This window comes from Silurus aristotelis, assembly GCF_946808225.1.
Source record: "Silurus aristotelis genome assembly, chromosome: 2".
In the NCBI taxonomy this organism is placed as follows: Eukaryota; Metazoa; Chordata; class Actinopteri; order Siluriformes; family Siluridae; genus Silurus; species Silurus aristotelis.
Window position 1 is genome coordinate 38,327,796 of NC_139575.1, and position 24,491 is coordinate 38,352,286.

At 40.3% G+C, this 24,491-nt stretch overlaps 2 protein-coding genes across 2 annotated transcripts; one reads left to right on the forward strand and one right to left on the reverse strand.

Moving 5' to 3' along the window:
* Positions 1-8,235: 8,235 nt before the first annotated feature.
* utp6 (UTP6 small subunit processome component) lies at positions 8,236-13,723 on the reverse strand. The gene is made up of 19 exons (XM_083559488.1): positions 13,454-13,723; positions 13,280-13,364; positions 12,381-12,422; positions 12,003-12,095; positions 11,854-11,901; positions 11,670-11,733; positions 11,386-11,504; positions 11,199-11,276; positions 10,809-10,890; positions 10,651-10,732; positions 10,399-10,574; positions 10,128-10,207; positions 9,951-10,028; positions 9,648-9,827; positions 9,441-9,521; positions 9,227-9,336; positions 9,049-9,115; positions 8,857-8,929; positions 8,236-8,666 (listed from the first exon to the last, which is right to left on the reverse strand). Exons 1-19 carry the CDS (start codon positions 13,543-13,545, stop codon positions 8,512-8,514), a joined length of 1,785 nt encoding a protein of 594 aa, XP_083415614.1. The 5' UTR covers positions 13,546-13,723; the 3' UTR covers positions 8,236-8,511.
* Positions 13,724-15,489: 1,766 nt separating this feature from the next.
* suz12b (SUZ12 polycomb repressive complex 2 subunit b) lies at positions 15,490-24,140 on the forward strand. Its single transcript, XM_083535204.1, has 16 exons — positions 15,490-16,105; positions 16,947-16,993; positions 17,407-17,471; positions 17,679-17,747; positions 17,862-17,911; positions 18,059-18,144; positions 18,768-18,999; positions 19,282-19,393; positions 19,537-19,642; positions 19,749-19,923; positions 20,013-20,158; positions 20,252-20,395; positions 20,883-21,040; positions 21,147-21,345; positions 21,785-21,864; positions 21,966-24,140. The coding sequence occupies exons 1-16, from the start codon at positions 15,952-15,954 to the stop codon at positions 22,246-22,248; spliced, it is 2,106 nt and encodes a 701-aa protein (XP_083391330.1). The 5' UTR covers positions 15,490-15,951; the 3' UTR covers positions 22,249-24,140.
* Positions 24,141-24,491: the final 351 nt, after the last annotated feature.

Here is a 24,491-nt window from a genome sequence, read left to right on the forward strand (position 1 = left end):
CTACTTTTTTTTAATTTCCAAAATAACTTACTTCTGTCTTGTCTGGATGCATGATAACTTTTTTGTTTTCTTTCTGTCTTGGGTTTTTTCCCAGGAGAGACTGCAAGAACATCTTCAGATCTTTTATCTCTCTCTCTCTCTCTCTCTTTTATCTCTCTCTCTCTCTCTCTCTCTCTCTCTCTCTCTCTCTCTCTCTCTCTCTCTCTCTCTCTCTCTCTCTCCCCTATCGAGATGGTTTCTCCCACATTGAAGGCCCTGGTGGACACCGTGTGGGCAGTGTGGAGCATCGGAGCCTCCATCTATGACTACATCAACACTAGCGCCATGGAGGAGCGAATACACTCCCTGGAGAACGCCATCACGCTGCATGAGCGTGTTATTGGTTTGCTGACCGTTGCGTTGGTGGCACTGGTCACTTACATACTGCTGAGGAAACACTAGAGAAACTGGAATCTCAGGAGAAGTTTATAACGCACATTACGTGTAAAAGACCATGAAGGAGTTCTTCATCCATAAACATTGTTACTGCAATGTTTATGGGATAAAAACGATCTAGTGGGCGGAGCCATATACAGATATTTATAACTCGTGCTTATGTATTGTTTATTTTTGTTTGGTGTAAACACGACTTTTAACGTGGATCATGTGATCATTTTACCTACACACAGAGCTTCATCTTCTCCTGCCTCCATCACCAGTGCTTCAGAAAGGTTTCTGAGTTCTCCTCATGGTGTCTCCACAGTCACTCTTCAGCTCGTGTAGTTGATAAAAGCTCATTTTTTTAACAGTGGATATTTGAGTAGGCATCATCATCATCTCCTCAGAGCTCTGTATCTCCACTTCTTCTGGGCCTCTGTGTATTAATGAGAGCTTCAGACTTCAGAACATTTTCTCATCTATAACTTCAACTGGTTCCTGAACTGAACTGGATGAAAGACATAACAAAGTGTCCTTAATGTTTATTACTCCACTGTTTATCACTACGTTGGAGTGTGAAGTTTATTTATTCTCATTAACACTTTATGTGGGTTCATGTGTTTTACACTTTTTGTACTGAAAATGTAATTTCTAAAGCATTAGAATGGTGGAAGGTCTCATCAGGTCGTAGATGATCACCTGATACCAGGGTCACTTCCAGCACTGACGATTTCAAGCTGCTATTGATGTTTGCAGAGAGAAACTGATGAATGGATCAAAATAATGCTTCATTTTTGTTATGCATTTTATATACGACTCGTTACATCTACAGTTCTGCTGCTCCGAATTCATTTAATAATAAATTTAATAAATAATAAAAGTTATAAACAGTGAAGCTGTTGGAGTTTAACTTCTGGTGCAAATTCATCTTGTACCTCGAGCTGTTTATTAAAATCTCCATATTCTCCAGCAGTTCCACCACACACAATAAAACTCCTCCATGGAGCTCAGTGAGGTCATTAGGAAATGTGTGCAATAGCAGTGAATGGAACTGGAACTGGATGTTACTATGGTTACAGGTGTTTATAAGCATTCAGATTCAACTGACAAATACAAACTACCTGCGTGTTCAACACTGAACGCACACCTGAACTTTCAACCAATCACAATCCACTATTCACACCTGAACTACTGCTCAGTGCTGGATTGTGATTGGCTGAAAGTTCAGGTGTGAGTTCAGAGTGTTGAACACGCAGGTATTTTGTTTTTGTCAGTTTGTAATCACACTCCAATATTTACACCTGAACTTACAACCAATCACAATGAATATTTACACTCATATTTGTGCTGTTTAGCAGACGTCCGTCTCCAAAAGAGCTCTGAGTCTCCATCAATGAATAAATCGACACTGGGACAGACAGACAGACAGACAGACAGACAGACAGACAGACAGACAGACAGACAGACAGACAGACAGCAACGAAATGCAGTTTAGCATCAGCCAGAAGTGCAAATTGACAAGTGCAGATAAATATGTAGTATATGTACAACATGTAAATATAAATATAAATATGTAAACATGTAGAGTGAATAATATAAAGGTTGTAGCAGTGAAGAGACGTGTGGACACTGTGGTTAAGGAACAACAAGTAGAAGGTTATAAGGTTTTGGCATAGAAAAAAAAGTAACGCTGAATAAACAAGTCCACTAAATAAATATATGAATAAATGTGAAATATTAGGCAGAATGTACAGTAATTTATATATAAATAAAATAATAGTGCAGAAATGTAGAGAATCAGGAGTATACAAATACAACATGTAATATGTATGTACATTGTATCATTATACAGTGTTTATACAGTGTTTATACAGTGTTTATACAGTGTTTATACAGTGTTTATACAGTGTTTATACAGTGATCTAACAGTGTAGTGTTCATCAGTAGGGTGATGGTGGATGGAATAAAGCTTTAAACCTGCAGTTCCTGCTGATCTGCTGTCACGAGATTACAAACTTAAGATAAACCTCTTAACAGAGCTGTAGGCTGGGTTTTGTTTGTTTGTTTGTTTGTTTGTTTGTTTTTATAAACAAAGCAAACTTGGAAAGTGTTAGTTGAAGTGTGTCCGGAAGATGAAGGTCTTCAGTCGTCGCTTAAAGATAGTCAGGGACTCTGCTGTACGGACATCTAGGGGAAGTTCATTCCACCACCTCGGTGCCAGAACATAGAAGAGCCTTGAAGTGTACTTACCTCTCATTCTGAGAGAAGGTGGTACCAGTCGAGCAGTGCTGGAGGATCTCAGACAGCGCGGTGCAGTGCGAGATGTGATGAGGTCACTGAGGTAAGATGGTGCTGGTCCATTTTTGGCCTTGTAGGTGAACATCAGTGTTTTGAATCTGATACGTGCAGCTACTGGAATCCAGTGGAGGAGCAGCAGTGGTGTGGTGTGGGAGAACTTGGGCAGATTGAACACGAGTCGTGCAGCTGCGTTTTGGATCATTTGCAGTGGACGAATAGCGTTTAGGGGAAGACCTGCCAGCAGAGAGCTGCAGTAGTACAGTCTCAAAAACACAAGAGACTGAAGAAGCACCTGGGCAGCCTGTGTGTTAATAATATTAGAATAACGATCATTTTTCTGTTCTTTCTTTTTAAATCACATGTTAAGGTGACTGTCTGAAGTCTGGCAGAAGCAGAATCCAATCAGAGCCCCAGAGAAGTTGTGGAAAAGAACATGTGGAAAAACTCTCTTCCTCTGCATCACACCATCCCACATGGCACGTAAATATTTACATTTCTATTTACGCTATTTATCAGAAGCCCTCATCCAGAGTGACGTACAAAAGTGCTGACTTACAAGACCTTCAGCCTGAACCATCAGAACAGCTGTGAACATGGAGCAGCAGGTCAGAGAACCAAATCATTCAATTTAAATCAATAGAAAATAGTATAAATATTATAAATATTTTTATTGTGCATAATATACTTTTATACCCCCGACTGTATTTATATATATATTTATACTGTATATTACTAAAAGCTCATCCACAGTGAAACCGAGTTGTTAAGAACATTAAAGAATTCTGCACTGCAAAACTATAAAACTTTAATAACGGCATCATTTGTGTTTTATAAGATTAAAGGAATAATGAAACGGGTCTACAGTTTCACAGCCTCTGATGAATAAATGGTGCGTGGAAAACTGAATAGACTGTTTTTTTGTGTGCTGAGTCTAAAATCTATCTAACAATAAGTTTTGTATAAATGTTCTAATGTGCTGTAGAAGAGAAGGTCAGTGTCCTCCTGAGAGCAGTCCGACTTGTTCTGGTTCCTTCAGCGTATTTATGTTCTGTAAATATAATCATCTGTTATTTAGACTCCGTATCTTAAACACAACCTTCATGTGAAATGTGTAAATAACTGTTGTTGTTTTTTTATCACTTAACTTTTATTAGTTTTAAATATAATGAAGAAATCCATTGTCTTGTCACAACTGCTTCAATTCCTGAATTTTAATCAGATCTTTGAACCTTTTTATTCAGAAACTTCATCAACAAATCCACAAAAACCACAACGACTTTGTTACAAATTTGATCGAACCTCAGTGCCGCATTTGATTCTTTGGTACTTTGACATTATGACGTCCTTCAATACACCTGGTTCAACTTCTATCATAAACATAGACGTCCTCAGGATCTACAGATCTGCTCCAGATACCTGTGCTGTTTCCTGTCTGATATCTTCTGCTTCTACATGCTTCCACGCCGTACCTCTGTTTACCCTTTCATTTAGGAATTAACAGTGTGTGTGTGTGTGTGTGTGTGTGTGTGTGTGTGTGTGTGTGTGTGTGTGTGTGTGTGTGTGTGTGTGTTGTAGTGAAATAATCAGTAGTGCTGTGGTGTGATGAGTGAACACTTTACACACTGGATTATTGTGTTATTGCGTAAATAAATGACAATTTACCACCAAATACCGTGAGCTGTAATGAGCTGAGATCAAAGAGAAGAACGATGTAATAAGTAATAAAAGATTTGTGTCATTTTAAAGAGAGATATAAATCAGGCCAACACACTTTCTTCATTACACTTCCGACGTTTGTTCGCTTTCCACACTGAGGGTCCACTGGGCTTCACTGTCATTTCAAACCATAAGACAAGTAGACAGTAAACACAGTCTCCATCAAAAACATATAAATATTATTCTCATATAGTCACTGGATAAGGCAGAGTCTGAAAACACATGCGATTTAAATGTAATCTACATTTAACACTTTTAGTTTCCTCTCGGTTTATAATTAGTAGAAAACTTTTTTTTCTGTTTTAAAAGAAAGGACAGAGCAGACTCTTTCTGCTGAGGAGACTACGGTCTTTTGGAGTGCAGGGAGAGCTACTGAAGACCTTTTTTGACTCTGTGGTGGCCTCAGCCATATTCTATAGAGTGGTCTGCTGGGGCAGCAGCATCTCTACTGCAGACAGAAAGAGACTAGACAAGCTGATCAGGAAGGCCAGCTCAGTCCTGGGGATTCCCCTGGACACTGTACAGGAGGTGGGAGAAGGAGGATGGTAGCAAAACTATCATCATTAATGCAGAATCATCATTTATTCATTATGGAACCTGTGGATTTATGTTGTTGTTGTTGTTTTTTTTTTGTACTTAATTGTCTACATTTTTGTTACTTTTGTCTTTTTCTCATGCATGATTTAAAATTTGTACATTTTTTTATTAAAAAAAACCCTAATCGTCCCTCCGACTCCGTGTTCTGATTCCCTGAAGCTCATTCTCAGAGAGTTGAACTCTGATGTCTTGGCCCTGGTTTGAATCCCAGTCCTGACATTTTCTACAGGAATGAAAGTGTAGTAAGTGTGTGTGTGTGTGTGTGTGTGTGTGTGTGTGTGTGTGTGTGTGTGTGTGTGTGTGTGTGTGTGTGTGTGTGTGTGAGAGAGAGAGTGTGTGTGTGTTGTAGAACCGGATCGGTGTGTAAGGTGAGTTCTTATTTTACTTCATGCAAAGCTCTCAGATCATCCCCGAGAGAGAGGCATGCAGAAAACATCTCCAAGACTTCAGTAAGAAGGTCAGAGATTCTTTTTTTATGTGAGTATTTTAGTGTAGATAATAAATAAGATATATGAGAATCTCAATGTGTTTTATATATTTGTGTGGAACAGTTGATGAGCAGCTCCTGCACAGTGTCATCCTGCACTACAGAAAGAAATAGTTTAGATATTATTTTCATGTTTTATTAATTTTAAGGATACAAACAAACTAGTCCTCTAGAAAAACTCTAGAGAGAGAGACGGTGAGAGAGGATTATTTTATATGCCAAACATTGAAATAAAAACTCTATAAATATGTAAAAATGTGTTTTTACACATTTACATGACACTGAATTTGTGAGTTGCGTTTGTTTAACAATTTTTTTTCACCATTTTAAGATCTGAGCTCCTCTGAGTTCCTCATGTTGTACTGTAGAGATTTGGTTCCTTCTTGAAACCCGTCTGACTCGTTCTGCTTCCCACACTTCTATAAATATCTTCTCCATTTTTCTGTTTTTACTTTTACTTTTACTTTTCTGGAGCATCTGCAGATTTACATTGAAGGCATTTGGCAGATCCCCTCTTATCCAGCACGAGTCAGATCATAAATGAAGTGGTAGATGATGGAGGGATCGGTAGCACAGTGGTAGAGGATGGAGGGATGAGTGGTAAAGGTTGGAGGGATGAGTGGTAAAGGATGGAGGGATGAGTGGTAAAGGATGGAGGGATCAGTAGAGCAGTGGTAGAGGATGGAGGGATGAATAGAGCAGTGGTAGAAGATGGAGGGATCAGTAGAGCAGTGGTAGAGGATGAAGGGATGAGTAGAGCAGTGGTAGAAGATGGAGGGATGAGTGGTAAAGGTTGGAGGAATGAGTGATAGAGGATGGAGGGAAGAGTGGTAGAGGATGGTGGGATGAGTAGAGCAGTGGTAGAAGATGGAGGGATAAGTGGTAAAGGTTGGAGGAATGAGTGATAGAGGATGGAGGGAAGAGTGGTAGAGGATGGAGGGATGAGTAGAGCAGTGGTAGAAGATGGAGGGATGAGTGGTAAAGGTTGGAGGAATGAGTGATAAAGGATGGAGGGAAGAGTGGTAGAGGATGGAGGGATGAGTAGAGCAGTGGTAGAAGATGGAGGGATGAGTAGATGTTTGCCCTGTTATCAGAATCCATTCAGAGCTTCATCTCTGGTTCTCATAGTTTATTTAAACTTCAACACAGTGTCTGTATCAGAACATCTTGGTGTTTGTGTTCCTCAGGAATTAGTGTGTATACGTGAGGTCTGTTTTGGACGTCCTCTCTCACCCTGCTTTCTCCCACCATGAAGATCATCTGGAACACGGTGTGGACTGTTTGGAGTCTTGGGACGGAAGTCTATAATTACATTCAACCAAATAAAGCAGATGAACACATCAATTCTCTAAACAGGCAGGTCGAGTATCTGCAGATGCACATGCAGCATCTGCTTCACCAAGTCTTCACACTGCAGGGCATAATCATCAAGCAGCAGTGTGTTATTTGTGTGCTGATCGCATTGCTGGTGATCACGTGCACACTGCTGATCACGGCCGGAGATCCCAGCTTATGGGTTTGGGCAAGAAACATTCGCTCCAAAGGTCATGAGTTCAAATCCCCTCCATATCCAGCTGCCACTCCTACAGGGGCCCCTACAGAAGACCCTTATGGATGAGCTGAAATGTAATTTACTCTGGTTGAGGGCATCTGCCAAATAATGCAACTGTATATGAGGAGGAACTGAGCAGAATCACCAGCCGTGTAAATCATCATCCACACAAACTGGTGACATTTAGAGGCTTTTTTTTGTTTCCTGGTTTTATTGTAAAAACGCTGATTAATAACATGATCATTTATTAAACATCAAATCACACGGAAATAAAACGCAGAAAAAACTAACGTTTTGCAGTGGGGTTTTTTTTTTTCTCCTCCACATCACTACACACCATTATCCTCCATTTGTGTGTGTGTGTGTGTGTGTGTGTGTATGTGTACACACACTCCCCGATCAGACACTGATGATCTTCATGGCTCCTGTTAGTGAGTGGATTTATTTATTAGGCAGCAGGTGAACATTTTCTCCTCAAAGTTGATGTAAGAAACAGATAAAATGGGCGTAAGGATTTGACTGAGTTTGACATATTGTGACGTCTAGACGTCTGGGTCAGAGCGTCTCCAAAACTGCAGCTCTTGTGGGATGTTCCTGGTCTGCAGTGGTCAGAATCTATCAAAAGTGCTCCAAGGAAGGAACAGTGGTGAACCGGCGACAGTGTCGTGGGGACGAGGCTCACTGATGCATGTGAGGAGTGAAGGCTGGTCTGTGTGGTTCTGATCCAACAGACGAGCTCCTGTAGCTCAAACTGCTGAAGAAGTTCATGCTGCTGATGATTGATGGGTCACAGCAGTAAAAGTATTAGGCAGGTGATGATGTTAATGCTGATCAGTGTACGTGTGTACATTTTATATGCTTTTATTAAAACATTCACAACTACTGAACTGATCTGAACATCTGTCACTAAACCCAACAGTAAACTAATCATTTTGGGGAACAGTTTCGACCATCAGAGAAAAATCGACTTCCGCTATTAATTCATCAAAACCATTACTGTTTAAATCACTTTCGTACAAATCTTTGTTTTCTTGGCTTTAATTTGCATCTTATTTTATTATATATTTGACATTTAACTGAAATATTTGTCCACTTCTGCTCGGTCTTCAGCAGCACTGACGGAATAGTTTAAATTTTCAGGCCAAAGACACTTTTCATCACAACACTAAGAGAAAGAGTTTATTTTCGAGACACAGAATTCAAATACAAACAAAACAGACAAATACTCTGCTGAGTCAGGAAGTTCTGACGGTGTTTTAAAGGTTACTAAAGGTCAAGTCCATTCAATTATTACTTCAATCAAATATGAAAAACTGTAATCATCAGAACATCATGAGTAAGAGATCTCCTGTAGACCAGCACTTTAACTCAAAACAATCTTTATTACATCAGGTGGAGGTTTATGGTGTGTGGGTGTGTGTGTGTGTGTGTGTGTGTGTGTTTTCTAAATGTGGCCGGTCTGCAGCAGTGTGTATTGCGTGGTGAAGCGCTCCACACTCTCTCCACTCAGGCTCTTCATGGCTCTCCAGTGCAGTTTGCCACAGTTCTCAGCGTTACCATGGATACCCAGCTCCTCTCTAATGTAATCCATCCACAGATCTACACACACACACACACACACACACACACACACACACACACAATGCATTCTCATTACAAACCGTGTGTGTGTTGTGCTGCTTTGGGTAAAGAATCAGCAGCACTGATGTGATGATGTTTATTCCTTTCACACTGACAGCTTTATTTACTGTTCTGTTTGTAATTTCAGTCCTGAGCCGAAGCCACTCACCGTCGTCAGAGTCGCCGAACTCACGCAGCACTCGCTCGTAGTAATCTCTCAGGTGACTCATCTTCAGTGTCTCCTGCAAGAGACGGAGAACATTTAGACTCACGTGCGTCTCAGTGTCCAAGTATCCCCTCAGAGAGAAACGGTAAAATACACCTGAAGAACCACTGATCCAAAAGTTTTGAAAACACTCACTTGTTCTTTCTCGATCTGAATCATGGTGGTGAAGAAGGTTTTGGAGAAAGGCCTGTGCTCGTGCAGGCTGGAAGAACACACACATCCATTACATCTTTCAGCACGGTTCCTTTCACTAATGCTTGTGTGCGTGTGTGTGTGTGTGTGTGTGTGTGTGTGTGCGTGCGTGCGTGTGTACCTGGTGAACAGTTTCCTGGCTTTTTTATAACCCCCGCTGGTATACGCCCATTTCAGGTAGATCTCCTTCAGTGCTGTAGAAACGGCTGGGACTGGAGAGAGCAGAGCTTTCTGTAGAACATCAGAACATTATTACATCATCGTTCTCACGTCATTACCACAGGGACGTGCCGCCGCACGTGTCACTGTTAATATCAGGATGATTGAGATATTACCTGGAACAGAGCTTCTGTCTCAGCAGGAGGCTGAGATGCGACGCTCCACTCGGCCTGAAGCTTCCACAGCCCCAAACTGTCCTGAAGACGAGAGAGAGAGAGAGAGAGAGAGAGAGAGAGAGAGAGAGAGAGAGAGAGAGGGAGGGGTTCATGTTCACACCCTAGAAGACATGGATGTGTGTGAAGAGCATGAGAAACGAGAAATACCTTCGGATTCACCAGCTTGAGTGCTTCCTGGAACAGAGGCCCCGCCTCCTCGCTCTCTAAATGCACCAACGTCTGCAAACTCACCGTCCACGTCTCCACCGATTGGCTGAAGCGTCGAGCGGCTGCTATGGCGACCTGAACGCCAGCTTCTGTGCTCCCGCAGGAGATCAGGACCTCCAGCTGAAAGAGAGAGAGAGAGAGAGAGAGAGAGAGAGAGAGAGAGAGAGAGAGAGAGAGAGAGAGAGACACTATTTCTTTGTCCTCCGTCACAGAAGCTCAGAATGATATGGATGATGTTCTCACCCAGGACCTGTAGAAAACCTCCTGCAGCAACGAAGCATCATGAGCTTTCTGAAGGACACCGAGGAGCCGCTCTCTTCTCTGAGGATCACACAAACACACACACACACACACACACACACCATTACACACTAAATACAGTAGGTCAGTGGTGAGATTTGGATTGGTCACGTGACGTACCTTTTCTTTCAGCTCTGTGACGTTTGTTTTCCTCTTAAATCTTTCCAAACTGAACGTCACGTAACACGTCCACATGGGTTCTGCACACACGTGATTCTGTTACAGCTCACGCCAACGTTTACCACACGCTAATCATACAGACACCACCATCATGATATGAGAGATGATGATGTGAGATGATGATGATGATGAAGATAATAATAAGGATGATGATGATGATAATATGAGAGATGATGATGATGAAGTTTCTATATTTTTGTAAATGTGTTACCGGTGTTGAGGTTCTTCAGTCCCTCCTCGTACACGGCGCTGCAGCGTTCCTCTCTGCTCATGATGTTTGCAGCCCGACTCTGGGCCGAGTGCAGCTCTGGAGCTCCGCTTATCTCCAGCTCGCGCCGAGCCATGAAATCCCAGGTGATGGAGTCATCAGTGTGGTGACTCTGCAAACTGAACAAGTTCCATCAGCGCTGTTTTTTATGACACTTGACTCGGTAACTAATCGGAGTCAGAACGTATCTCTTACTCCTGGAGGATGGAGTCCTGAAGCTCTTTGGTGAAGTCGAAAATGGCAGCAATGCGGAGCATCGAGAGCAGAAACTCCGCCCCTGAGCACAGCGTGAAGGTTAGTGTACACCTGAAAGTCCTGATCACACCGACAGCGTTAATGAAGACGATACACACCTTTAATCTTCTGCGTGGCGTCTTTGTAGACGACTTCAGCCAGCTTTCCGCTCAGGATCTCCGGAGAGAACTCGTACTCACCCTGAGGAGAAGATCGAGTCAGATACAGTGACGTGCTGAGGGACACGTTATTACACTTTTATATCACCATGACGACCTGAACTTTGATTTCAGTGTAGATTAGATACAATAAGTGCATTTAAATTGCATTAGGAATGTAGCAGTTTAGCTGACGTGTGATGAGGGAAGATCTTCTGTGGAAACGTTTCATATCAATGTAACGTCAATACACACGTGTAACACTGAACTGAACAACGTGGTATTCATCTCTCACACGTACGTCACATACTGCCGCCTTAATAGGATTGAAATAAAAGTGTGTAAACGTACAGTGTTGATTTCGGCACGTTCCAGTTCCTCCTGTTGTTTCCGCAGTTTCTCGCTGTGCATCAGCTCCATCCGGAAATACTACACACACACACACACACACACACACACACACACAATACGTGGCTTTAACACACTGCATGTAGGATCACGTACACTTTTGTTTTTTGAAAAAAAAACCGTCTCTCACCTCCTGGTAAACCTTCTGGTTCTCCGGATGGAACCGAAGCGCCCTGAGAAAGAGATGGCGAGCGCTCTCAGACGAATTCCTGTCCTCCATCTCACACTTGGCCGCCATGATCCATAAATCTGGATGCACCATTACACACACACACAAAAACACGCCAGCTGTGAGTTCCTTCATCACCAACAGGACGAACGCCACACTAAACCTGACCAGCAGGGGGCGCCAAGGAGACGCTTGAAAATCAATATTTGTTTAAAGAGGATGTAAAATAGAGAAAAAGACGTCACTGGGTTTGTCGGGGTGGATGGACAGCATGGAGGAGAAAACCTTGCTGAGGTGACCCTTCGTCCCCTAAACCATGGAGAGAAAAAGGGAGTGTGACTTTCCAAATTTCTTTTAAAATATGAAAATTAAGCCGCCATTTTTAAACGCTGGAAGATAAATAAGTAAAAAAAAAAATGACCAACTCACCCATTTCTTACAGAAGGCGACGTGAGAGAGCCAGAGCTGCACGTCCTCCTGGAGAAGACATAAAAACAGGAAAGGAGGGTGTGAGAGATGATGGGAAGGCAGAAGAGTGTGAGTTCTTTACATGGATGTGAAGGATAAAGAGTGCAGACCTGCCACTTCCCCGTCGCTCTTCTGAACACGCTGTTGATCCTCTGGATGATCGTGAACTCGATGTCCTCCCTCTTAAAGTGGTAACCGATTCTCTGTAAACAACACCAAGTCGACACACACACACACACACACACACACACACACACACACACACACACACACACGTTTGAATCAAAGACCAAAAATCCTGATCATCAGGAGAAATAATCAGTCGATTCATCTGAAATAATAAAGTGTGTGTGTGTGTGTGTGTGTGTGTGTGTGTGTTGTTCAGGGAGCTGAATGTTAGTATTATTGTAATATTTGTTGTACACACACCCACACACACACACACACACACACACAGAGTGTTGTACACTTTCTAAAGAGACACTCACAGCTCTTCTCTTCTTGATGAGCTCCAGCACGTTCACTTCATACTGAGAGGTGGGAAAAGAAGAAGAGGTTTGTTATGCAGAGGAACGGCTGTGTTTCAAACGCACCTTCGAGGAACAATCAAGTGCACTACAAATGGTGTAAAATCACAACCGCCTTAGAGGTGAACTCCACCCTGAACTTCAGTTCCGCTTTAGTTTCCTGAATGACCCAAAGTGCTGTTCAGTAGCGATGTGAAGACCAGATCATTTTAGTGACTCGGTTCTTTTCATCTCTTTGATCTTATTGAATGAATTTTAATCATTTCGTTCCTTTAAATCACCTGCAAAGCGTCTAGAAGAGTCGAGAGATGAACTACTCAGAGATGTCATGATGCTCATGTGCGTCAGTAGAAGACTCGTTCATGAACGACCATCACTTCTGCTCAGCTTCCTGCTGAAAGCACAAAACATGCTCCACTGCACTAACCCTGATGCTTTGATGTTTTCTGATAGTTTGACATGTTCCCAGATGTTTTTTTCCTGCTGATGACCTCTAGACTCCTTCAGAACCTGTAGCAGGGTCTTCAGAAGCTCTTCAGAAGCTCTTGGAAGAAGGTTGGGGGTTATAGGTAGAACTAGGGGGTAATTTTCTGAATTTAGAGGGAGAAAGTACCTCCTGGTGCCCCCCAAAAGACAGGCGGGCGATTATTTGCGATTTATTGATCTATGAATATGCCTGTCTACACCATGTGACGTCATCACGGGCAGAACAGCCAGCTTCTCAAAGTTATGATGCGAATCCAGTCCCAATAAAGAGATTAATACCAGATTCCACTCAATATATCAGCAATATTTATGTGTGAAGAGTTTCAGGGTGGAGTTTTCCTGTAATCTGATGAACGACTGAATGAAAAGTTCACCTGGATGTAGGTGATGTAATCATCTTTACTCTGGACGGATCTGTGCAGTTTATACTCCAGAGCTGTGGATCTCTTCAGCATCGTCCTGGAAGAAGTTTTGTGGGTTTGTTTTGTTACACAACATAAGAGTATTTGATATAAACTGTATTTCAGCCTCCTGAACACATGACTCACTTCACTTCTTTCTTGGTGAACAGTCCGACTCTCTCCAGCTGTTCCAGAGCCGGAATCCGCTCCTCGATCCGCAGCTGCACGAAATCCGCCATTTTATATCGACTGTTTATCGATTACTATCGATTTTATACAAAAAGAAAAATACCTATTATTTCTAACGCGAATCTGAAATTATTCCCTCACTCCACACATTTTACACACGTGGGGGACGGAAGTTGTGCTTCCACTCAAATCCAGCAAACTGTTCTCCAACTTCCGGGTTATGTGTGTACATTTTCCGGGTAGAAACAAACATTAGAGTAAATAGTTCCGGGTTTGGTTAAAGCGCAGCCTCGTGTTTATTTCTGTTATATAAATAATGTTAAAAATAAAAGTTGTGTCTTTATCGGCGTTTTTATTTGTTTTTTCGATTTCGATATTTTATTAGGTTTGTCGGTATGTTTTTTATTGACGGACAAACACCAACTTTAAGACTTTACTATTCCAACAATCAACAATCTTTAGCAACAAAAATGTAGCAAAATTCTATGTAAAATATAATATGCAAAACGGCAATTAAATGTATAAAATGGCAGTGCATTTCTGAATTTACTTTTACATTTTCCATTAACAGATGTGCAAAGTTTTGTGCAAAAGGAAATTAAATTGTATAATTTACATTTGACATTTCCAACAGTAGATTTATATTTCTAAATTTAAAACCTATTGCCTACAGTCTCTCTCTCTCTCTCTCTCTCTCTCTCTCTCTCTCTCTCTCTCTCTCTCTCTCCAAGTACACTATTGACACAAAAGATCACCTACAACACTAACAATGCTTCAATATACTGTAGCTGTTCATCTCCTCTTCTATCTCCATCTCTCTGCCTCTCTCTTTCTATCTGTCTCTTGGTTTTTCTTACTCTCTTTTTGTCACTATCTCTTTCTCTCACTTGTTGTCACTTTATCTGTCTCCCCCTTTCTCCCACCACATGACTTTGTCTCTATTTCAAAGGAATGTACAGGAATTATTTACCACACACTGTTAAATGAGGAATATTCACGATTCATCACATGTATGTTTTATTGAGTATATATTAACATTTTATACACAGTCATGCAACAGAAGTTTATAAGAAATGTTTTATGCATTATCCATTATAGATCCTTAAACACAGGCATTACAGGTGACAACATAAGTGTGTCTACTGTATGCTTATAGTCCTCATACAAATAGCAGACAAATACAAAATAAATACCAACATCAAATGTGAGTATGAAGCACATTCAAATAATGGACTTTTTCCACATAAATACATTTACTAAGGAATAAACAAATGAAAAATCAGTACAAGCACATTGAGAGTCAGGAACCTTTTTGTTTGTTTGTTTGTTTGTTTTGTTTGTTTTTTTTACAAATACATTTAAGTAAGATGATATAAATACTTTATGTATTTTCCCCAGTTTTATTAAAATAAATATCTAAATATTGACAGACAGACAGACAGACAGACAGACAGACAGACAGACAGACAGACAGACAGACAGACAGACAGATAGATAGATAGATAGATAGATAGATAGATAGATAGATAGATAGATAGATAGATAGATGGATGGATGGATGGATGGATGGATGGATGGATGGATACTACACGCCCACTACCAACGACTGAGCATCTTGGCGGCAAATTTGCAGCGTCTACCAAACTTTACGCAGCGTCACCCCAAACAAACTCAACCAATCACAATGCTAGATGTGCTCGATGGCCTAATTTGATTGGATGGAGATTCCCCGGTGGGCGTTTCCTCTTTGGATCCACACTCACTTTTTAATGAGTATCTCGATTCATATTCGGGTTTAGGATTTAACTGATAAAAAAATCCTTTAAACTTATTTAAATGTAAATGTTTTTATATTGCATTAAAAATGAAATGTATAAAAATGAACCCGATCCGGTCTCGGTTTATGTGTGGGTCGGTCTATTTTGTATTCGGGTCGAGTGCCAAACGACTCTCTAGCTAGTGACCCTAAATAGTGTAGAAGGCGATGTTAAATTGAATAGGGAGGTTGTGCACTAAGATAAGGGAGGCAGGAGTGATTTGGGATACGGCCCGTGTATTCTTCGCGGCTAAGTTGCTAAAGACTTTGTGAGGAGAAACGCTAACGGTTGTGTGCTAGCAGCTAAAGCTACTTTTACATGGAATACTTTATACATTTTATTATTTTTAATGGTGGGGTTCAATGGTAACGCGGTTTGATGTGTGTAGATGATGTTGAAGTCCCGATGCGGTGTGAATAAAGCAAATAAAATAAGAAGGAACAATGAAAATAATGTAAAAGTGAATTGATTCAGAAGGAGCGCGCGACGGACCGGGAGATTTTTTTTGATCCGGTTTAGCTAGCAGGCTAGTTAGAGTCCAAACCCTGACAGAGTTTATTCTTTTATATTAATACCTTTCCGGGTTTATCTGCGGTCGGGGTGTGAGGTCTGACCCGCATCCCGCGCCTCTTCGTCCCGATGGCGCCTCAGAAATACACGGGGCAGGTGGTGAGCGCTGCTGCGGGCGGCAGGGCGAGTGGAGCGGTGTGTGTCTCCGCCGTCACCGCGGTAAAAAAGCCCAAACTGGAGCAGATCCAGGCCGACCACGAGCTCTTCCTACAGGCCTTCGAGAGTGAGTCTCATCCCTCAAATATCTCATAATAACATTCATATTGTTACTAATACTCATATAATACATGATCCCATAAACACACATTCTCTCTGGTGTGAGTGCAGGCCTCTGAGAAACATCAGCACCAAAAACACGATTCATTACTTTATTATAATAATTACACCTGTAATAGATCATTAATTCAACAATACATTTTTATTCTCAGTCAGTGTTTTATAACATTATCACAATCACATCAGTCACCAAATAATAATAATAACAATAATAATAATAATAATAATAATAACATTCTTCATGAAAGTGCTTCATTTCTGATGTTGAAAAAATGATTAATTAATTTATTAATTATAGATAATAAATGATAATATTTGGGCTACAGTTAATAAAGCATAGCGTAAGAAAACAATACAAAATAAAGACCACAAAAAAACTAAATAATTTATAATATTTCTGTCTTGTGGCAAATTGTTTAGTTTTTTTCTCATTAAAATTTTTAATAACAATAATAATTAAATTTGGTTATTTGACAATTAGTAATACAATGGTGTATTATTATTATGATTATTATTATTATTATTATTATTATTATTATGTAATAATCATGTTATTTGTTCAGGTCTAAGAGCTGAAACGTATTAATTATATGTGATTTAGGTTTCGATCTGAAATCATTTGCGAGGAATCCGACATTTTATTTATAAAGAACGAACGTCTCTTTATATATAAACATTTCTTAATCCAATTTCTGGAATATTTTTTTGCTGATGTAGTTTGTTTGCTTATTCTTTCTATTTCATGTGCTTTTTTATATTAAAATACATTTTTTTTTCCCTCTTAACAGAGCCTACGCAAATCTACAGATTCCTGCGCACGAGGAACCTAATCACTGTACGTGTATCCATATCCATATATTTTATACTTCACCAGGTTTACACTTTAATATCTTGCTGCATTTAAAGATTTATTTTCGTCTGAATTAAATGAAAAACATCATGTGTTAGTTAGAAGGCGGACGATACGTCATGAAAAAACATTTCGCTTCACGATATTTTACAGCCTTTCTTCATCTCACATTGTGGCATTTTTCATGTAAGAAAGTGTGCGAGTTTTTAACTCAGTTATTAAACCATTACTGATGATATCGTGACAAGAAATTACATTGTGAAAGAATTTATCGCAATATCCAAATTGTATTATCGTATCGGCCCGGTCCTGATCTTCTGATAATGAGGTTATTTATTACTGTAATTGTGTGTGTGTGTGTGTGTGTGTGTGTGTGTGTGTGTGTGTTTCTCCAACAGCCGATTCTGTTACACAGATGTCTCACATTCATGTCCCACAGAAACCCTCGTACAAATGTTAACAGGTAATGAATATAATGATGATGATGATGATGATGATGATGATGATGAAGTGAAGGAGGAGTCACAGTCAGCTTTATTAACATTTTAGACGTGAACATAATGGCTGTAATTACACATTTATAACATTGTAATACCTGTTTCATGTGTGTGTGTGTGTGTGTGTGTGTGTGTGTGTGTGTGTGTGTGTGTGTGTGTGTGTGTGTGTGTAGAAAAGCATTTAAAGTCGACAGCATGCTGGCAAAGGTAGAGAAGATGAAAGGAGAGCAGGAGTCACACAGGTATAGAAGCTCATACACACACACACACACACACACACACACACACACACACACACACACACAAACATACTTACCAGCTGTTTATTGATTTGCTCTTGTTTCCTCCTGCTCCAGTTTATCGTCGCACCTGCAGCTGACCTTCACTGGATTCTTTTATAAAAACGGTGAGACTTTTGGATTGTGAGATGAGTTTTAAGGAGCTGATTAGTAGTCTGGGGTTTTATGAATGTGTTGTAAGAGGAACAGGACACACTCGGGGTTGAGCTGTTAGAGGAAATGATGTTCTGTGGTGTTTCTGCATTTGATCACAGATAAGCCATGTCCAAACTCAGAAAACGAGCAAAACTCCGTTTCTCTAGAGGTGCTACTCGTCAAAGTCTGCCATAAAAAGCGAAAGGTAAGTTCAAGTTTTTAATCATTTTTAAACAATTACACAATACAGTACAATATCACACCCTTTTAAAAGTTTAATATTATTTATAAATGTATAAATGTGATCTTTTGAACTTTGTACATTATTATGTTTTAGTTTTTTTAAGTTTAATTTTATTAAAATTTCATGAATTCAGTGAAATAGGAATAAATAATGTATACAAGTTTTACTTATTTTATTTGTTTATTTTAGGGTTACACCTTTATTAATTAAATATTTGAAGTATTTTGAACATAAATAGTGATTGTGAGTTTTATTTACACCTTTAATTTGTATATTGATTATTTATTTACTTTAAATGTATTTGTGTATTTATATGTTGTAAGCTTTATTTACTTATGTAGGTTATTATCATTTTTTTTTTCAGTTTTATTGATTTTAAAAAGTTGTACAAAAAATATTGATTAATTACATCACATTTTTCTATTTGACTTGTTATTTGAAAGATACAAAAATTTGTTTAACATTTCTTGTAATGATGATATAAACATGAATAATTTATCATAATAAAATATAAGTATTATCTTTTCACCTTGGAGTTCAGGGAGCGTGACGATGTTGTGTGTTTTAATTCTCTCTCCATGCAGGATGTCAGCTGCCCTATAAAGCAAGTGCCTACAGGGAAGAAGCAGGTGCCTTTGAACCCGGATGTGAAGCAGACGAAGCCGGCGACGTTCCCCACGCTGCTTGTCTCCAGCACCGAGTTCGAGCCGAGCAACAGCCACATGGTGAAGTCCTACTCACTGCTGTTCCGAGTGTCCCGGCCCGGGAAAACACACTCCAGCGTCTACGCCAATGGAGAGACCGACGAGAACATGGGTCTGTACACGCGCACACACACACACACACACACACACACACACACACACACACATACACACACACCAGTAAATCTTCTCATTATCACTCACTAACAACACTCATCTTTCACTATCGCTCCGTCCTCCATGTGTGTTCCTCACCTGTTCTGTGAGATACGACCTGATTGGTGTTTACAGCTTATTTTTGAAAGTGTTTTGGAACCAATTAAACCAGTTATAATATTTTGAATGTGGTTGTTGATTTTTTTTATTCTAATCTAAAATGATTATTTGTGTGTAGATGTAAAGGAGGATCTGTCGAGCAGAAAGAAGAGGGGTGTGTCTCACCGTGACGACGAGGGAAACGCCACGGAGATGTTCATCGCACAGATGACCGTGTTCGATAAGAACAGGTGAGAGACGAGTGTTGTGTTCAACTCACCAGGGATCATTATAAAGATTGGGTCGAGTCCTTCTTCCTCTTGGTGCTGACTGCATGTGTGTGTGTGTGTGTGTGTGTGTGTGTGTGTGTGTGTGTGTGTGTGTGTGTGTGAAGGCGTCTGCAGCTGCTGGACGGTGAGTATGAAGTGTCAATGCAGCAGATAGAAGACTGTCCCGTCAGTAAGAAAAGAGCCACCTGGGAAACCATCTTGGATGGAAAGGTGCTCATCTCTTTGTACTTGTTTGTATAACTCACTGTACTGTGTAACTAAACAGATTTTTTGTTGTTGTCATATTTATATTCGTTTGTTTGCTTGTTTATCTCAGAGGTTACCTCCGTTTGAAACATTCTCTCAGGGACCGACTCTACAGTTCACGCTACGCTGGACCGGTGATCCCAATGACCCCTCGACGGCTCCTGTAGCTAAACCGCTGTCGACACGCAACTCTGACACCAGTGGGCCTGAAATTCGCACCCCCACCCTCAGATCTACCCCCACAGGTAAAATACATATCAGCGCCGCTCGTTAGTTACTACTAATAAAAGTGTCTTTAAGGCAGTTATAAAGCAGTTTTAATGCTTGTTATTAGTGAAAGACTCGGTGAACAGCAGCAGTAGTACAGGTGGAGGTGGAGGAGGAGGAGGTGGAGGAGGAGGAGGAGGAGGAGGAGGTGTTCAGACTAGAAGAGAGCAGACCGTCTCCGAGCCCAGACAGAAACTTCGCATTTTCTATCAGGTGCCTTTTTTATGATCTTTCCTCCATGATGCTTTCGAAATGATCATTTCATCCTGAAACACAAATGGTGATGTTCTTCTTTTCTTTGGGTAGTTTCTGTACAACAATAACACGCGGCAGCAGACGGAGGCTCGCGACGACCTGCACTGTCCCTGGTGCACACTGAACTGCCAGAAACTCTACAGCCTCCTAAAACACCTCAAACTCTCACACAGCCGCTTTATCTTCAACTACGTGGTGAGTCCAGGCCTTGCTTGGGGATCCCCTTTGGAGATTGCCTCGGGGGATTCCTTCAGGGATTCCCTCAGGGATTCCCTCAGGACTTCAATGAACAATTTAACATAAGAGTAAATCGTACTGAACTTCATTACATAAATAAAAAAAAAAACATTTCTGAATCATGGGAATGTGCTAAATCAAATGATTATGAATATATTAATTAGTAAATATAATTAATAAAGGATAAATAATGAATATATATAATATATATAGCGCTCTCCGTGCAGCGCGTACTTTCACGTGTAAAAAAATTACGCTCTCGTAATGACAGCGGACCGAAAGCCGGAAAAACTATCGGTATGGATTATTGTTGATAGATAGATGGATAGTTCCGGCGATCGACTTTCGGTGCCGATTAATCGTCAAAACCAATTCATGCGTATGGAATGTTTTATGAATCTCTTATATATGTATAGAGTGTCACGTTTGTGCTTTTCCTTCTCAGCCTCATCCCAAAGGTGCGAGGATAGACGTGTCCATAAACGAGTGTTACGACGGCTCATACGTAGGGAATCCTCAGGACATCCACAGCCAGCCGGGATTCGCCTTCAGCCGCAACGGCCCCGTCAAGAGGACCGCGGTCACCCACATCCTCGTCTGCAGGTACGAGCCAATGAGAGAGCAGCGCTACAGAGCCTCATTTAAACACTTTAGATTCTCAGATTATCTCGAAAGCTGTGATTGTGAAGGTTTTCACGCTGCCTGTCAGGCCCAAGCGCACGAAGCCGAGCCTGTCGGAATTCCTAGAGTCGGAGGATGGCGAGCCGGAGCAGCAGCGGACGTACGTGAGCGGACATAACCGCCTGTACTTTCACAGCGACAGCTGCATGCCGCTGCGTCCTCAGGAGATGGACGTGGACAGCGAAGACGAGAGAGATCCCGAGTGGCTCAGAGAGAAAACCTCCACGGTAAGAACACGAGACAACGTGTCGGCAATTCTGCCGCAAAATTGCCGGTTTTAGGTTTATAACAGGTTTATAACAGGTGTTTTAATTCGACTTTTTCTATTAGGGGTGTAACGGTACACACAATTCACGGTTTGTACGTACGTACTGTATATAATAATTAATACAAATAAAATAGAACAAATCAGATTAATGCAATATCGAAATGTAATTGATAAGATTGTGTGAGATAAGAGTGTGTGTGTGTGTGTGTGTGTGTGTGTGTGTGTGTGTGTTTTATATATTTAATATACATTTTTTTCACTTAATACCTTCTTGAGGGAACTCGGGTTGAGGTTGACCGAAAGCCCTGTACCAAAACATTCCGGTACAAATACGTGTACTGTTACATTACATTATTATACCCCAGTTTCTATAGTAACGGCTCTCATAACGTTTGCAGCAAATCGAAGAATTCACAGACGTCAACGAGGGAGAGAAGGAGGTGATGAAGCTGTGGAACCTCCATGTCATGAAACACGGGTATGTTTTTAATTTTGTAAAATACACCAAAATAATAAACTACAATACAATAATTTGTAGCGTTTGTGTCTGAGAAAAATGCGGTGTCACTTCCTGTCCAGGTTTATAGCGGATAACCAGATGAACCAGGCCATCATGCTGTTTGTGGAGAACTGCGGCCCTCACATCGCACACAGGAACCTGTGGCGCAACTTCCTGCTTCACCTGGTCAGCATGCACGACTTCAACCTGGTCACCACGGCGACCATCGACCGGGCGATGACGCGGCTGCGGGAGATCCAGGCTGAGCTGCCCAAGCAGGAGCAAAGCGCCTGTAACGGTCACGCCGTCTCCTCAGGGATTTCCCTGCATGGAAAACGCACCAAGAGCGCCGTCACCGATTGAACCCCCGACACGCCCAATACCGGACACCTACGCAACAAATCTGCTCCGCTCTGGTTCAGCAGCAAATCCGTCATCATTAATCAGAGAGGGTGGGGGTGGGGGTTGTCTGGCTAAAGGGGCAAATTCTAGAGCTAGAGTTAAGATCATTAGGATTCACACCACTAGGAATCACAACTCTTTTTTTTATTCTAGTTTCTGGTTTTCTAGAACTAACTGACTCTCCTGTTCTCCAACATCTAGTTAAAATTCTCTGCTACATTCCAAAAAATAGCACAGCATCGATCCCGGGGTAGAAACAGGGCTTTTCCAGAGTTTACAGGAACCTCTAGAGTTTTTGGGAAGTACACATTTAATCACCCGGAGAAAGATACAATCTTTTTGCCATTCGAGAACAAAATTTCTACAAAATCCTAAAGCTGTTTTGTGGTTTTCTAGAATTAAACGGCAAAATGTAGAGCTGATGTCTGTAAACAGTTATTCATCTGGAGAGATTTTGCTACTGCAATCCAAAAGAAAGAACTTGAGGTTTCTAGAAAGTGATAAAAACTCTCACAGAAACAGTTCCTTTTTTTGTTTTGTTTCTAGAGTAAAAAAATTATAATACAAATGTTTTGGAGCTGAAACCAACACGATCGTTTTCTCAGTCCCTTGGTTGAGATTAGCTGTCTAGATTGTACAGAAATTTCTGGAGCTGTGGAAAATGTAAAACAATTTCGACCAGTTAAAAAAGTTCAGCTCATCATATGGAGAATAAAGATGACGTTGGAAGTTCTTCAACAATTCCAGAAAGCTCTAAATATATGATTTAGAGTTGAAGTTGTAGACCAAGACCAGTTCCTGTTATTCAAGAAAGCATTTCTTTTTGATTATCCAGATATTTAACAAACTATTAAGTACCATTTTCTGTGACCTGAATTCTTTTTTCTATACTTTTTTTTATCATTTTTGGGAGAGCGATTATTCCAGAATCATTTAGAGCGCAGAGACAGTGCACAGCTCGGGATTTCATTGGAGCATTTCTCTTTAGTTTTTCTTTTAATTAAACTTATTTTGCTTTTCTAGAATTCACAAGAAAAAAACAATCTAAAGTCAGATGCTGGACAGCTCAGCGTGAGGAGACACAATTCTGAGCCAGAGCCGAGTTGATTTTGGAGAATCTCTTGACAGAAGGATGTTTAGACTCAGACGCCAGGTTTTAAAGACTGAAGCAGCTTTTCTGTCAAGTTTTTTATCATGACCAACACTGAGACTCGTTTGTTTGTTTGTTTGTTTGTGTTTGGTTCATCTTTGTTTGTTTGTCTCTGGATTTCTTTTTGTCATTATCATTAACTCTAGAAAGGACAAACTGCTGGTCCTGATTATTATTATTGTTGTTATTGTTTTTTACAGTCTGTTAGCACTTCATTTGTTTAGTGATTTTTTTGGTGTATTTGTTGTTGGTTTTTTTTTTTTATTATGACGTGCGACACTTCGCCTCCTCTGTCTCAACGTTATTATTTTATTTCCTAATTAATCAGCAATATTATCTGAGCTCTTGCTTGTATTTTTGCCTTTAAAGGAAAAAAATGGACTGCTTTTAGGAATAAATGAGTATGTGGATGGATGGATGGATGGATGGATGGATGGATGGATGAACAGACAGAGGGGGCAGAGCATTGTGAGATCATCCCTTTGACGATTTTTGTTTTACTGAACACGATTATAAAACACTCTGATCAGGATGTTAGGCTCGAATCCGGTAAAGAAGCGTGTCGTACTTTATAAAATGCCAAAGCTCTCAGATTCTCCCCGTTCACTCAGTACACAATGTATATTTCAAATTGTAAACAAAAAAATGCATAGGTTTCCCTGTAACGTGGAAATAAGACAAATTAAAAATTTGTAAACAGAAACGAAGCGTCGTGTTTCATAAAGTTCTGTTTGGCGATTAATTTTTTTCTCAGGTGGTGTGATGCATCGTTATGCATCTGATATTAATCTCAATCCACTCAGATTTAAACACAAATAGTGATTATATTTTAAATAAATTATATCAAAATTGCAGAACAAAGTCAATAAATGAACATGAGATTAAGGTGAATAAATTGAAATCATATATTGTAATATTTTGTACGTTTCCCCTTTTTTTATTTATTTTTTTTTTTTTTGAAAAAATACATTAATAAAATAGATTTTTAAAGAGGCAAAACAAATTCTTTGTATTTTAGGGTTTTTTTAAATAATGAAATTAACAAAATATATTT

What these genes read in the sequence shown, in the direction of transcription:
- utp6 (XM_083559488.1), bottom strand. Translation starts at nt 13,545, where the DNA reads ATGGCGGATTTCGTGCAGCTGCGGATCGAGGAGCGGATTCCGGCTCTG. An exon ending in ATTACATCACCTACATCCAG is followed by an intron (nt 12,423 to 13,279) that starts GTGAACTTTTCA and finishes CCCACCTCTCAG; the next exon opens with TATGAAGTGAACGTGCTGGA. An exon ending in AACGTGCCGAAATCAACACT is followed by an intron (nt 10,891 to 11,198) that starts GTACGTTTACAC and finishes TCTTCTCCTCAG; the next exon opens with GGTGAGTACGAGTTCTCTCC.
- suz12b (XM_083535204.1), top strand. Translation starts at nt 15,952, where the DNA reads ATGGCGCCTCAGAAATACACGGGGCAGGTGGTGAGCGCTGCTGCGGGC. An exon ending in ACCGTGTTCGATAAGAACAG is followed by an intron (nt 19,394 to 19,536) that starts GTGAGAGACGAG and finishes GTGTGTGTGAAG; the next exon opens with GCGTCTGCAGCTGCTGGACG. An exon ending in AACTTCGCATTTTCTATCAG is followed by an intron (nt 20,159 to 20,251) that starts GTGCCTTTTTTA and finishes TTCTTTGGGTAG; the next exon opens with TTTCTGTACAACAATAACAC.